General features: G+C 37.4%; 1 protein-coding gene across 1 annotated transcript in view; it reads right to left on the reverse strand.

The window, feature by feature from the left end:
* LOC128143618 (potassium voltage-gated channel subfamily KQT member 1-like) overlaps nucleotides 1–16309 on the reverse strand; it is a 506641-nt gene that overhangs the window by 407891 nt on the left and 82441 nt on the right. The window contains exon 11 of the mRNA XM_052790981.1: nucleotides 818–932. Within this exon, the coding sequence (XP_052646941.1) occupies nucleotides 818–932 (115 nt within the window). The remainder of the gene's footprint in view (nucleotides 1–817; nucleotides 933–16309) is intronic.

Genomic DNA, 16309 nt, shown 5'->3' on the forward strand with positions numbered 1-16309 from the left:
GATGCTCTGGTCCATCCAGGCCTGGCTGTATGCTTTAATACTCTGCTTCACATTTGAAATTTACTCCAGAATCCCCATCCCCAACACTGGAATTGTACATTATAAGACAAAAGCATGAGGGTTACTCAAGATCCTGTCAAAACAGAATATGGGGGCATCCTGCATGAAGATACTATTATGCTTATTTCAAGAAATAGACATTGGCTAAACCAAATACAAGCAACATGAAAGATAATTTAACAGTTGCAGTGAACTAACTGATAATGGGGATTTTCTGTCCTGGTCAATCTAGACACCTTCAGCATCTCCTTCATAATTTTACTTTCATATTTTTGGAACACCATTTCTTTACAAGTGTCCCTACTTTATCAAAATATTACACATAATATAGCCTTTCTATTTTCAGGCTGTATCAATAAATGACTTTCATTTAAGTTTCCAATCAATTCATACATTATTCATATTATGAGTGCTTTAGAGCTCAAACTGTTTCAGAATTCTACAAAGTATAAACCTACCTGTAAAACTCAATCTCAGGAACTGTTTCAGCTGCCTTAAGAAGTAAAACAACCAAGACACCAAGACTGCAAACCACCCATCACAGAGCAATGCTTCTTTCCAAGTGACTGACTACTTCCATTAAACGTAAAGCTAAACTTGCATTTTGTAGAAGTGTTCACATACAGTTAAATAAGATCAAACTCATAATCATTTCAAGTGCAGCCAGCCAAAGAATAATACTTTTATTCTGGGACAAGTCTTCCCCACCATTAATGAGCATTTATTTTATCAATTAAAAAATTGTTGTTCCACTTACTGTGCCACATCAGATACAGCTGGCAGTGGCAACTCTTCTGATACAAGATCAATGTCATCAGTGAAGCTGTTGGCCCGTGACATTTCTTGGGTATTCCCTTCTAAATGTCTTTTCACTGCAAAAATAATTGAAAGAAGTCATAGCACATTAGCGAGACAACATATACAAGCTCTTTCCCTAGCTTAAGATACCGTGCAGTAGATTAAAGAAATGGTTCTAATATGAGACATGGATTGCTTTTTTGTCAGAATTGAAGTTGATGCTTATAATGTACGCCACACAAAAATACATATTTGCAAATACATAGTTCAAATACACAGGAACCTCTTACAAGAAAGGCTTGTCTTCTTGAGGACTGTCTCCCTATAAGTAGAAATTCACCATACCCACAATTTCAACGTGGGCATGATGATAGAAACAATCTGACTTTCATTTCTTCAATTAATACTATTTGATATGTATACTTTAATTTCTCTAAAACCCTTCTTTAAAATTTTATTGCTATTATCATATAAACAGCACTTTTGTTTCAAGTATTCTATTTGGTCACTATATTCACCAGTGTTCAAAAATTCTCCCACGGACCAGGGAGGAGCCTCAGGTGTTTGAACGCAGTCAACTCAGTGGGGTAACCATGATGGATACAAAGCTGTACTGTAGCTCAGCTTATGTTCCAAGCACAAGCAAGCTACAGATTTCATTACAGATTGGGAAGACGTATGATGGCCAACAAATGACGGATTTCACTCACAAACTGCAAAAACCAGAGAAGTGCAGCTAGCCCTGTAACTGATGAAAACCGATGTTTTGAAAAGCTCTAGCCTCAATACACCTTTCCATCAGGTATAGGGCTGACTTCTTCCACTGTAAATGTGAAGTATACATGTACCTGCCTTTCTGAGTTCAGCTACATCAATACTCATAAACAATTTCTGCTTTAGGGTCTCTTCAATATCTTTTCCTATATTTATTTTGTTCAAAAGCTATGAAGTACATCTAGCTTAAATTGCTGTGATCTGAAATAGCAATTTTTTTCATGACTATTAGTGATCCTAACAATTTTAAGGAAGCTCCCTATCTATTTTAATTCTGATCATTCTTGAAAGTTTGGCATATACAGTTATGAGCTGGCAGTGTCCAATATGGAAGATGCATAGGACGACACATATGAATTCAAGGAAGGAAAAAAAAAGATAAATGTTTGCGGGGGAAAAAAATCACTGAAATTAAGCGTCAGACAAAACAAGCAAAAGACTAAGTAGTGTCACTTACATATGCTGTGATGGGTTAGAAGAAAACAAACAATCCACATGACAAATGAGAAATCTTGCCTCCTAGAAAACTAAATTGTTGAAGCCTCAAGTTAATTCTACAGCACCACTATGGCTGGACTACATTCAAGCTAAATACTAAAAAGCCTGCGACATCAGAGCTTACTATTGGAATAGCCATAGCATAAATATCAAGGAGTGAAAATGAAGTCTATGGAATATAATTATAAAATGGCATAACTAAACACTGCTAAAGGACATAAAATTGTAAAGCTATTTTATTTACATCTGCTGCATTTAATCACAATTAAACTACATTTCCAGGGGAGAAATCAAATCTTCCTGGCACTGGGAATGTGAATTTGTGCTCTTCCAGCACTACTGAAACACTTTGGTTGCTCCAAAGCTTATTATGAGAGCTTTATTTTGTGAGACCTGCCAGTTCTGCACTTGCTCTGGTAAGACATTTTTTCTTTAAGAGAAGTATGCAGCCTTATTTCTGGACAAAGTCTTGAGATACATAGATCCAATATTTGAGGTATTGCTTTGGGAAGCAGACACAGATTTAGGAATAGACTCCTTCAATCTCTAAAGAAGCAACATCACATATGATCACATCTGCAAAATTAAACTGGGGCAGTTTTTGCTTCAACTTCCTTTAGGTTTTCCTCATAGAAACCTAGCAGAATTTGAGAGTCAGCCAAAGGTAGAGTTAATTCACTGTGCCTATGTAAGGCATAATCAAATTAAAAGGAAAACATTGTATTGCTATCAATTCCTACTATACAATGGACTGCTGAAATAGTAAGAGAAAGACCTAATTCATAGGGGTTTGCTTCCTTTATAGGCCAGGATAGATACTAAAATTATTGCAATGCATTTGTCATAAGAAGTAGGATTATATTTTATTTCTCTCATTTTAAAGGTTTGGTCCATATTGCCTTATCAAACTTATCTCTGTCTCATCACATTGCTGTTTACAATCTGCATCCACGGGTTCTTAAAAAACCCACAAAAGCCTAATTGTTTGCATTTGGCTTGCTAATTCCTTTTCTGAGAAGGAACTACTACAATGGCTTTTTGCTCCCTAACACGACAGTTATGAGAAAAGAGGAACAACAGTAGCATGCCAGTTCAGACACCTTCACTGTCTCAGTATTCCCACTTGCAGGCACTGTGCTGAGCACTGCAGAGCAGCTCTGCTCTTACTGCAGGGTGCGCCTGGAACTCCTGCTTCTCTGACCATTGACCTTCTGCAGAGACATGTAGAATATAATCCCAGGTTTAATGGCCTCAACCTGTGCTTGGTTACCTACACAAGCATGGCAAGCTTCTGTTCCCTCTTTAGATAGGGTAAAAGCATGTAAATTTTCTGTTTGGTGAAGACTTTGCTATGATTATCTGTGACAGTCTCATCCCACAAGTAGTACGCATACATTTCATTCCTACAAGCATTTTGAAAAAGACAATGATGTGATTATGTACTTTATACAAACAGGAGTTCTGTAACATATACTCCATAGTTCATTTTATTAGTTGAAGATGAGCACTTAGCTCCAGACTAGCAAGGAGGGGATGCAAAGAAATATGAAGAGGGAAAGCAAAGAGAAGCCATCCTTTCCTTTCCATGTGCTACTACTCACAATATGAAGAAGCTGTACCTATTCGGTTATAAAATGTATAATATTTCTGAGCATGAACAGTTGGAAGCAGCAAGTTGAAAATATAGAATATCATCTACCACAGTACAAGAAATACCAGTGAATGCCACAGACCTAGGAATCCATGAAACAGAACAACTCATTAAATGAAACAGCAAAAGGAAAACTAAGTTTCATACACCTCTGTTTTTTCCTTCAGCATCAATTTCTAAAATGGTGAGAACATATAATAAACACATCAAAATGTAACCCAGAGATATTTTTCTAATGCTACTTAGCTTTATCTAACCTTAGATTCCTTATCTATATTACACTAACTTCTGTCTTCATAGTATGGGGAAAAAATGAACTCCCAATTTACAACTGCAGTAGAAAATACAATTGTGCATGGTTCCCATTACCATGGTCATCCTCAAACAGGCAATGCCTACCAACACCAGGACAAAATAACCAGGAAGATTTTGCACTATTCTCTTCTCAGATAAAGTTGAAAAAAAGAAATAGCAGGTCTCTTCTATTGCAAATAATTCCAACTTACTGGTTTTATTAGGAGTTTTTTTCATATTCATCAAAAAAACCCAAACACAAATTTAAAGATAATTCATACCATCCCCACACAGTCTACTTTACAAAAGTCTGCAGAGAATTGCAGTGGCTGCTTACGTTATATTGAAGGGTACCCGCAGTGCTACCCCTAGGAATACAAACACCTAAGAACTTGAATGAAAGGAAATATTTGGCAAATTAAACTGGGAAAACACAGGCACATGGATAGAAACAGATGGTAAATTTCAGACAGCATAACATAAAACAGTTCCTGTTGCATGAATGTTTATTCATCAAATTGTTAAGTAATAGATTGTGTGAAGATAATGCCAAGTACCTGGTGACAGGGGAAAGCTCACAGAGCAGGTGGATAAAGACGACCAGGAAAGGTGTAGAGCCACATGCAAAAACACAGGGGTGGAGAAGGGCCAGATGGGACAAAGATAAGCTAAATCAGTGTTCAAAGCAGTAAAAAGATGAACATACAGAGAATGCTGATGAGGATAAGGTCTCCTCTACTAGGTGAAAGTAAGGGTAGGGGCTTTTCTGTTCTTCTGGGAGTTTTGCTTGTTTGGTTGGCTGTTTTTAAAACAGAACATCATAAAAAACAGGCTTAAGAGACCAAAAGTAAATTCCAATCTATTCCTTCAGTACCACTGTCTTTCAACCACTTTCAAATCAGAAGTTGTTACAACACACTCTCTCATAACACCAGGCTCCACAACTCAATGTAACAAATGTCTATGAAGTAAACATGATTTATTTAATTTTATATGTAAGGGTGCACCTTGACAGAAAAATCCATGGGATGACTATGCTTCCTTTATCCACAGGGAGGAACTACCTGTGAGATCACAGCATCATTTCTTATCTTCTTTCTTGCAGCAGGAACTCATATCACCTCACTGCTCAAAACACAGTATTTCTAAAGCTGTAATAGAGAGGCAGACTGGTTTGGGGCACAGACCGAGACATTTCCAAATCCTTACTTTCCTCAGGAAAAAAAAAAAGGAAATTTAATGGCTTATGAAAACCAAGGTGCCTGTAAGTGTCTGACACCTGACCACCAACCTGCCTTTAAAAACCTCTTCAACATGCTATTATTATTCACCTCAGCAGCCAAATGATAGTCAAGCTCATCAGTCATATTGGAAGAATATGGCAAAACAAATCATTAGCATAGACTGAATAACTTCTTTTATAAAAGTTATATTATGAGAACTTTTCTTCCTTACTATTGCAGAACTAAAGCATCAGAAGTGTACCCAGTACTCGTTTAAATAAGAAAGAGCTATTTTCATTTTAGTTTTCTGTAAAAACTAAATCTGAACATGTGAAGCTGGGATTTTAAATCCTTACTGGGTACTTAAATGTAAGCCATCTGCAAATGCCAAATACCCAGATTGTCCCATACACAACTCTAAGAGCTACAAGTGCTCAGTGCAGTTAAAAAAGCCAAGCCACTTTATGTACCTAATTTTAGGCATCTAAATTTATTGCCATTAGAGACATGGCTGATACTGCAATTCTTGCACATTCTCTCTAAATTTGATTTTGCTCCCAAAAGACCTGCAGAATCAGACCAAAATGAATTAAACAGTAGTTTGCTAGCAGAACAGAAATAAAATAACATCTGAAAAAGTGAATTGAGAAATAAGAATAAATTTATTTGCTGTAAACATATTGCTAAGTATATGCAAAAAGTGCCATGCACTATTGCTGCTGTACTTAGTTACATGTTTGGCCGCAAGTGTTTTAGATAAAGTTCAACATCTGGTTTCCTGTGTATCTGATTTGAAACAATCAGCACTCAAAATGCACTAATGCTGACTTTATTTGTTGTACATTCTTTTGCTTAGATAAGCCTGCAGGCCAAATTACATGCTGACTTACACCCCATCACTCATTACATGTCTAACAGGACAGCACAGACATGTAAATGAATACCAACACATAATTCAAAATCACAAAGGCATGTAGTACTGGAAAACATACAGAGGGAAAACAATGAAACATACTTCTGAATGCATACGAAGATGCTGATACCTACTCGATTGCCTGAACATCCTTGTAAGACCTAGCAAACAAGAAGGATGCAACAGATCCACAAAAACAACCCACCAAAAATTTTCTACAGCATCATAAATATAGGTCTACTTAAGAAAAAGTATATTCAGCAAAAAATCAACTTCTTTTCTTTAAATGAAACATATCGGCTTAAAATATTTAGCTAATTTGTATGAAATGACTTGCAGAGCGAGCAAACGTCCATACTACTGAACCTGTGTAATGTTTGGCATTAACTGACAAGCAGGTTTGTTGATAGATTCAGAAAAGTGGTTAGGGACCAATCGCACCAAGAGTTGTAAGTACCTCCTCATACACAGATACGACCTGTCAGAAGAGAATTGGAGAATAATGGAGCATAGTAGAGAAGCATGCAGTGTTGGTGCCACTCACTATCTGTTCAGATAGAAAGCTATGATTTCCATCATGCTCAGTTCAGTCCCTTTCAAAAGCATTAAGTTAAGAAAGGCTTTTCCTTGGCCAATTTCATCTGAGAAAATTAATTATTTTTAAATGCCTATTGATTGTGCTGTGGTAAAAGCATTAATGAAAACATGGAGCTAAGTGACAAAGAGCTACTAATCTAGCTATTTCAACTTTTGCATGTCTGGTTGTATTATGCCCAGGATTGTTTTTCAGTTTTCCTCATGGGAATGACCCACAACAGAAAGCTAGAGGAAGCTGTTTTCAGTTCCTTGTCAGAATGGCAAGCTAAAATTTGCTCCCCCAAAAATGTCAAATGTGATTTATTTTTTTTTTTTAAACAGTGTTAAATGCAGCTAGCTGTGACTGAGCTGTAGTCATTCTGCTATCATCATTTAGTCATACTGCATGTTGGACAATAATATGAATATTTACTACATAGCTAGGTCGGTGGTCCCACTGCCTGGATGCTTCCCTCTGACCTCCTGCCTTTCACAGAAGAAAGGAGTACATACAACTCTGCCAGCCAGATACCTTTTTTTCCATGCGTATGCATAACATGCCCTTAGAGCCTCTGCTTGTTACAACAAAGTTTACCTCTATGGGCTTTTGTCCTCCATATTACTGAGCCAAACAGACTAGAAGACCCCAAAGACAAGGAAGCCAGAGAAACAGTTGGCCTATAACTGAACCCTAGAGAGGCTTCTCATTTTCAACCTCAAGTCATCCATAGAAATCTCCCATCTCTTATGATACAGGGTCTATACATGTGTATCTCAGGTAGCTAGCCCTTCCCAGATTTCTATGTGGATATAGAAGTGAACATTGACTTCTTTGTTTTAACATTTCTTCTCTCTTGGGCTCTGTTCCTGAAAAAAAGTAGTGCCTTTTTTTTCTCATGAAAGCTACTTCTCCTAAACACAAAAAAAAGCAGGCTTTCAAACTCAGTCAAATGTATGTGGGTGATATGGATGGTAATAAGGGGTAAGGTCTGACAAAGAGGTTGGAAAACAGATTTTCCTGGTTCGTTGGGGAAGAGGAGCATTCAGAGAAACCGACAGAGTGAACTGCACAGCAGATACAGTTCAGCTGTTAAGTTGTGTCACATGGCAGTAGCAGGAGGATTGTGACAGCAGGAAAAATACAATAAGTGACATCAATAGGAAAAAAGAACATTTGTCCAAAACAAAGCACCTACCTACCTACCTTACCTAAAGACTTCCCAGCCTTTGAGGTTACCTTTCTTCAATTGAAGAGAGCAGGTACCTCATTCTCCTTAAACATCTCCTAGCAAAAATCTGTCTTTGAACATATTTTAACATGTTTATGTTGCCAACTCAACTTCATGCTCAACAAGAAATCCCAACAGATCCTTCCTCTCCTGTTTCTCTTTCTTTGCAGGTTTATTAGCTTAATACTACATAGTCTTGCATTAAACATTTCAATAACTGGGCAAATCTGCAGTCACAGCTTTCTGCAGAGTAGCTCCAGTTCCGCTGCAGTAGTTTACGTTTGCCATTAACACTTCGTGCCTGAAACAGCACAGAATAAGTTGCTGACATCTATTTTCAGCAGTGAGCTACTTTTCCTGCATACATTAGGCCCAAATGCTGCCACAATTGGTCCAGGAGGAATATGAACTGGACACCTTTGGGAAAGCATCTAACAAGACAAGTTGTATTCAAACGATGTCAAGAAAACAATGTTTCTCAATATTCTACAGCAAAGTATTCTGACTCATTTAAACTTCAAAAAGTATCTCCTTTTTCTCTTAACTGAAGCCTCATTCCGATTCTTTTGTTTATCTGACAGAATCCTTATGCCCACAGATAGTTTGAACATGTTTTCCGAGTTGGAAATACCATCTACGCCTTGTGAATATGTTCAAAGACCACCTCTCCAAGACTAAATCCAAGTCACCAATGCTAATGCATTTGACTTTTTAAGGCTAGCAATACTTGACTGCTAGTTCAGTTACTCTGAAGAACAAAACATACAGTAAGAACAGTCAAGAAAAATAAGACAAAAATAGCTTTGAAAGTGATCATTTGCCACTGCTTGCCTTTTTTTTTTTCTTTAAAGGACAAGAACTTGACCTTAAAATGAAACAAGTAATAGCCAGTGAAATGTAATTTAGCAGCTTGTTAGCTCTGCAGGGAGAGCTCTTAACACATACAAACTCTTAGAATTACACATAGGGAATGTATCATGTAATATAAATATATAGAGTTACTTTCCATTATGGGATTCAGAACTGCCATTATAGTAAAAATGTTTATTTTAAAAAGGAAGTACAGTTTTAGTGTGGCTATTAAAGAAAATAAACCAGTCTGAAAACATTTTTATTTTTCATGACTGTTAATGGTCAAAGCATACAAATTGCAGTGACAGTAAAATTAGAAACATCTTCCGAATTGTTGTCAATGTTTTGACTCACAAGAACACAAAACCCAATTATTGTAATTACAGTGAAATATGCCACAATTCTTTGCTGGTCTAATGCAGTTCTTTGCATCACACAATTGAATCCTTGTAGAACAATTTCCCATTGACTAGGAGTTAATCATGAATTCAAGACATACATTGTTACCAATCTGCTTATTCTGTACTGACCAGAAAAATGCTGTAAATTAAAGTCAGTCTTAATACTAGAGGAAATAATTGCCATATTTGTCCCAAAACCTAAAAAGCAAGTTCAGCAAAATGATCTGTAGCTATTGACTGCACTTAATCAAAACTATTCCTACCTAAAACTCCAGCTGTTATCTTGTAAATTCCAGGTGAAAAGAAACATTTCATGGGAGTGTTCCCTTCTTATTTCAAATACATTTGCTCTAAATACTTACTTGCTAAATGTTGAATGTGAAGGTATTTTAGGTAGGGCAGTAATTTGAGTAAAAGTCTAAGTTACAACTATTAAAAAAGGAATTCAAAATAACCATTGTTTTGTGTACTCAATACTATAAAAATTTTGACTGACCAATCTTCAGATCATGGAATTTGAACTGTAACATCTTGTAAGCACAAAACCCCCTCATAATTAGTTATCTTCCCAGAAATGCTGCAAACCAACTGATTGCATTTTATTTAAAATTAAATTAATGTGGTCTTCAACTATATACTTCAGAGCTCAATCAGTATGTACATTCATTAGTAATGCTACATTCCCACTTCCTCATATTGCTTATTCAGAATCTCCATTAGGAAATATTTAGAATATTAAGTTCCTCTTAAATTTATTTTTATTACAAAGAAGTTGCTGAGCTTTTGCTGCTACAATTAAAACATGACTTTAATCCAATTTTTTGAGACTCAGTTATTAGCTTTAGAAGACCCAGTGTAGTTACTATTCTACACTCCCAATAGCAACCAAAAAGTTTACATGACAAGGGAACAATGATGTTTATAACTGAGATACAACTCTAAGTTGACACATGCCCTCAGTCAGAGGCCTAAATTATTTTTTTAATGATGACATTGTGGAAACACATTTGAATGTGTCCTATAGTGCTTGAGGCTTAGGGTCACCTTGATTCTCCTCTAGCAGCAGGCCACGATTTTGCTTGAAAAATCATGGTGACAGCAAGAACCACACTGACAGATATAGTGAGACACACAGCTCTACCGTATGTCTCATCTTTCCCTTCACCAAAGGACCTGCATGCAAGAGGGTGAAAAAGCTCACTCGAGCACACCTTGCACTTCTGTTTAACTGACCCACCCTCTCCACAGACCAAAGCGTTCCTCTTGAAGAGATGTGCAATGAAGCCCTGAAAAGCAGAGAACCGAAAGATGGCTGCTAGCACTGAGATTGCTGAATACAACAGTCAATGCAACATTATGAACCGGCTGTAGATTCTGCCAATCCCAAAGAGAAATCTGGATGAATGCTGAATTTGAGCAGTGACTTGACTACAATCAGCATCTTCAGAGAAAGTAGATATTATACAAGTCACAACAAATATGTATTTTCTTACCCTATCAGACCCATTACAAGGCTTTGGGTTTATCTGTGCTTCTTTAAGCCACGTTACTGAGGACTGAGACACAAATTCATCTTTGCTATGTGTGAAAGCAACATGGCTCAAATTCTCAACCTTAATGCCATTAATCTCATGATTTATCAGTCAACATTTTTATTTCTATATTTACATACAGCTACAGATGTTGAACCCTAAGAGGCAGCAGGGGAAAAAACAACTTCCATGATACTGTCTTGATCTCCAACCAAATATTTTTCTTTCAACTGAGAAAAAAAAAATGCAAGCGCAATTTCTTTTCTAAACATCACTAATGGTTTCAGACACATTGTCAAGAGGACAAGCTGCAGATGTGATTAGGACAATCTTTGCACCACTGACTGACTAAAGAAGTTCTGCTATTTGTTGGTAGGCTATTTGTACGCAAACCACAGACTACCCTTGCAGAATATTCCCTTCAGTTTTCTGTGGCATGAAAGATTCAGATAGCACTCAGTGTCTTAACTCACTTGAAGAACAGCAATTCCCAACTTCCATCCTCTGTCTTATAATACATGCTAGGATCATACGATAACTGGAATAAAAGTATCTCTAGAATAACTTCCTTAGAGCCCTTAGGTGATTTTTTTCAGCTAGTAAAAACTCACAGTAAATTGTTAGTTTTGTTTGGTTTGGTTTTTTGTGGTTTTTCTTTCTTTTTTTTTTTTTTAAAGTAAACAAATACATTTTTAGCTGAAATAACAAAGAGATTGCTCAAGACTGAACTTCTCTTGTGGAGGGGAAAAAAAAAAAAAAAAAAAATCAGCCCTGGCAAACATTTTCACCAGGAACACTGTTTTGCAAGACATTTTAGACAGCTAAGGAATACTGTTTTCTTTTGAAAGAATATCAAACACTTGACAGTTTCATCACTACCTCAAAGGGTTCTCCCTAAGTGACTTCAGCTTGATTTTCCTCACAGTAGATTTCACAAGCCTTTGCTGTTGCCTAAGTGCTAAGAAGGACCTTTGAGGAAAGCACTGTATTACTATGCCTGTGTCCAGTGGATAAAGTCAAGAGCACACCTGACCTGAGTCTGTACTCTGAGCACAGCTACTAGCTCCTTGCCATAGAGAGGCTGGGTTTTAAAGACAAGTAAAGGCACTTTTTTCCAGAACAATTTCTATTGCATTCAAAGACTAGGTTAGAATAGAACAGGTAATCCTGCCTCTCCCTTTGGCAAATACTAGATATACAAGCTACATTAAGAATATTTAAGACTTCTCAAGTGTTCATTCAGCAATGATTTAGAAATGATAACCATTTTGCTTCATCCATTAAATCTGGACAAAATGGATGATTCATTCACTATATATATATATTTGGTAAGTGTAAGTGGAGGGGTAGCAGGATTCCACGGTCATTCAAATGCAAACATATACATACCATCCTGGAATGGTTTGCACTTTTGAATAACTGCCAAAACAGAAAAAACAGCTGGATTTTCCCAATATCAGATAACAACAGATCAGGACAAAGAACTGCATTATGCACTGCCTTGTCTCCAACAGAGGTGACGAGCAGATGCACAAGGACAGGACAGATATATAGTGCTAGCTTCAGAGACCTTCCTGTGGTCTGCAGCCGTGGGACTTTCCAAGTCTGAGGTGGTATCCAAGAATTCTTGATGGGTCTTCTTATTCAGTAAATTTGTTCACATGGAGTTGAGAATATATCCAAATTTGTTTACACTGATTTTAGTACAGATCTGAATGTGCACTTGTCCAGTGAATGCAAAATTCACGCAGTGGCCTCAAACACCTTTACTATTGCTATGGGGAAAAAAAAAAAAATGCAATACTAGTGAAGCACCATGTCACAGCCCTAGAAAGGAAGGATAAAAGTAAAATGAATTTTATTCCAATAAACCTTTAGAGGAAGGCATTACAGTTTCCGGAAATAACAAAGGCATAGCCCAAGAGGCAAATTACTTCTTTTGAGAGGATAATGTGAAGACTGTTACTACAGTCCTAAAGCATTAAGACCTAAGATTTTTACTGTCAGTTGGACTCTTGGCATCATAAAGGCTATTGACTGTTGTATCCAAGGCTTTTGGAGATTTGCTTTGAGACCAGTAGGGAGAAATTAACACCTTGTTCCCCATCTCCCTCACTCCCCCCCCCCCCCCCTTCCTTTGCATTGATGCTCTTGTGCAGTTACTTCCTTGTTCTGAGCATTGACTATGTTCTTCTATTGGGGACACCCCCCACCCCAAACCTCCCCAAAACCCATGCCTTACAAGTTGGCTTTCAAGCTATAATGCTTTAGTGTTCTCTTATTCAAATTTGGATATGTCCTTCTTCCATCTGAGAAACAGATTTAAACTAGGTTGAAGTCACAAATGAAGGGAATATCTTGCTGTTTGGTTCGAAGTACTGACCATTTCTGGCTTTGCAAATGTTATTATAACAATGATGTTTGCTAGCATGGCACAGAAGCACCACCTTGACAAGGACCTGCTTCTCTTATGCCCAGATCTAACCATCACCCTCATCTGATATTACAAGAGATTCACAACTGAAACCTTAGCACTCTCCTGTTGTGCTCCAAGGTCCTTATAGACTGACAGTCAGCACAACATACTTAGTTACTTGCAGTTCAACAGGTTAAATGAAAGCTGACAGCATTGAGACAAAAATCTACGGCATTATTTACCCTGGAGTAGCTGTTCAGTTGCAAAAGCAACTGCTTAGACAAGATCACTGAAATTGAAGAGAGCTTTTCTACAACAATTCCGTCATTTTTTCATGGCTAAGACATCAATTCCTTTGGAGAGTGTGTCATGGAAAAAAGCCACATTTCAGCATTTGAGATGAGACATCTGCGCTACACAAGGGACAATGCGCAAAGCTGAGACCTCCTATCTCCCTGCAGCATATTTTCTTCAGAGGGTTGGCGGAGAAGCTAACACTATAAACAGTGGAAAAATCTCTTGGACAATTCCATCTCATATAGAGAAGAATTGCATGACCCAGTTGTAGCAGCATCTAAATGAAGGGAGAGAGAGAAGACTGTGGATGTGTGATTGCATCCTATGAAATGGGAACACACTAAGGTCCATTCAAAGCTGGTGAGGGGACATACGGAGATGAAGGAGGTAGAAGAGAGCATCAGACGTCTCCTTAGTAAGCCTTACTCTGAATTAAATGCTGTAAAATAGACAAACTTGTTCAAATTAATCATTTTTTAGAAATTGCTACTGATGCAGACTTTTTGGACCCCAACTTAAATTGCCTTGCTCTCCATTTGTAAAAGAGGTACAAGGAGTATTTCCCCCCCAGGCTGGTTCCTCTCCGGCCAGTCCACATCTGAGTTTGGCAGGTACTGATGCATTTGTTTATCTAGCAAATAACATCTTTACCCCCTTAAGGAGACTTACACAGAAGATAACAAATAATGTAAATCGAGGATCTTTACCAGGCAAACTAATTCCCCCTAAAAGCCATCACTACCTTATCCAAGTAGATCTCTATCAGCTAAAATTGATGTCATTCATATGACATATGAATAGGCCCACTGTTTTATGAACAGCCAAAAAAAGGAAAAATCCTATTCAACACTGATATTTTATTATGCTAAGGCATGTTTGCATGTACTTTTGCATATACTTTCTGCTCATCAGGCTAAATTAACCCCTGTAAAGCTTAAGCTGCTGGGCCTCCGTGTACATCAAAATCTAGTGTATGCTCACTCGCTCTCTTTTAAAAGGTTAATAGAAACAGCAGCCAATCTGAGCCCTTCAAATAAACAGCAAGAAAAACTTGTGGACTTCTATCTAGGGCTGCCAGCACACACTTGCTTCATGATGGCTCACTCAGCACAAACTAATCTAGGATAGATTCAGGTCAACCTGACCTGAAATGGATCTTAATTGAGTTAGTACAACCAGGTCTAGAGTATCCCATTGCCATGGTCTGATTCACCCCATTAAAAACAGAACCAAAAAGCCACTAGCAACAAATACTGGCATTATGCTGCTTAAGATTTTTTTTGAAAACTGGAATCAAGTTCTGAGAACTCAGCATAATATAACACTTAAAGGAACACAAATAGATCCAAAGGGTCAGAATACAGTCACAGTTTACGTACCCGTGAGGCAGATTCAGGACCAGGCTGTGTGCAAGCCAGAATTCCTGGAACTGGTTATTGGAATTGTAATTTACCTTATTCAAAGATGAAAAAATATTCTTCTCCTTTTACAGAGGAGTTTGTAAGTCTATGCCAACTACACACAATTCTCCTGTTGGTGAGACCACATGCTACAGACCATAGCAAGAACGAAAAAGAGGAAACCCAGGAGGTTTTTTTCCTTGATGGTGGATTGCCACTGCTCGAAGATGCTCAATACAAAAATAATACATTATCAAAATAACACATAATTTTAAGAGCCATCAACGTTGCTTTATATTTCCAAGCTGGGTACTCTTTTGCTGCATTGGGTAGCACTGATCACATCTGTATTTTTTCATAATACAAGACAGGAGGGTGCCGTATAAGAGTTTTACTTTTCCTTCCATGCTAATGTGGGTAAGAGAACTCCCTAATAGAGGGGAGCAAAGCAAAGAGGAAGGAATGCCCAAAGTAATTCATCACCCTTCCCCGCCCCACCTCTGTGGGTCTTACCCCAGAGGAATTCCCATAGAAATTATTGCTAAGTCAGCTGGGATATTCACTGCAGATTTCTCAGGAGAACACTAAGAAGGAATAGCTTTTCCCAGAGATACATTTAGTCACTTATGGTTTCCAAAGAAGTTCATTTAAATATAAATGTTTCCCTGCAAGTGAACAGGATTTATATTGAAAAAGAGTATATATTCTAGTTTTGCCAACTTCCCTCTTAAAGAAGGAATGTATTGTGCACACAAAACATCGCTTAAATGCATCAGTTATTTTTCCACATATCTCCCACCAAGTGGCTTTTTAACAATTGTTAGCATTTTATCCAGTATTACTACCCAATTCAGCGATTCCTTTGGTTTTATTTAACAGAAAAGTCAGCTGAAAAGCAGGTATCAGTAGCTCACTAGAAAAGTCCAACACCGTAATTCTGCAAGAAAGACTAAGAATTTTAAGCAAAACCACTCACAGATCATAGACAGAAGCTTTTTACATACTCAAGGTTTGCTCATAATTCAACATTGCGTTCTATCAAAAGAATAACAAGGTCAAATTGTTTCATCAGTTATAGTCAAGCAACGCTAAAGAGTTCAGAATTTGGCCCAATTTTAATCAATACAAATAAGCAGTCTTACTCACTTAGAAATTTATTAACTCTGATCAATAGATTCCGTACAACAGCTGCACAAAATCAATGAACAACACAACCTATACACAACATTGCAAATGTTTGCTCATTAGGAAACTACTGTTGCTTCCTCTTTTCTTTCCAAAAGATAACAATATTGCAAAAGATTGTTTTGCAAAGTATTCTAATGCTAAAGGTGCACGAGTTGTTATGTACACAGCAGATTACTGGACGCTCCAAATTGAAGGGGAATCAGTTCC

This window comes from Harpia harpyja, chromosome 6 (assembly GCF_026419915.1).
Source record: "Harpia harpyja isolate bHarHar1 chromosome 6, bHarHar1 primary haplotype, whole genome shotgun sequence".
NCBI lineage: Eukaryota > Metazoa > Chordata > Aves > Accipitriformes > Accipitridae > Harpia > Harpia harpyja.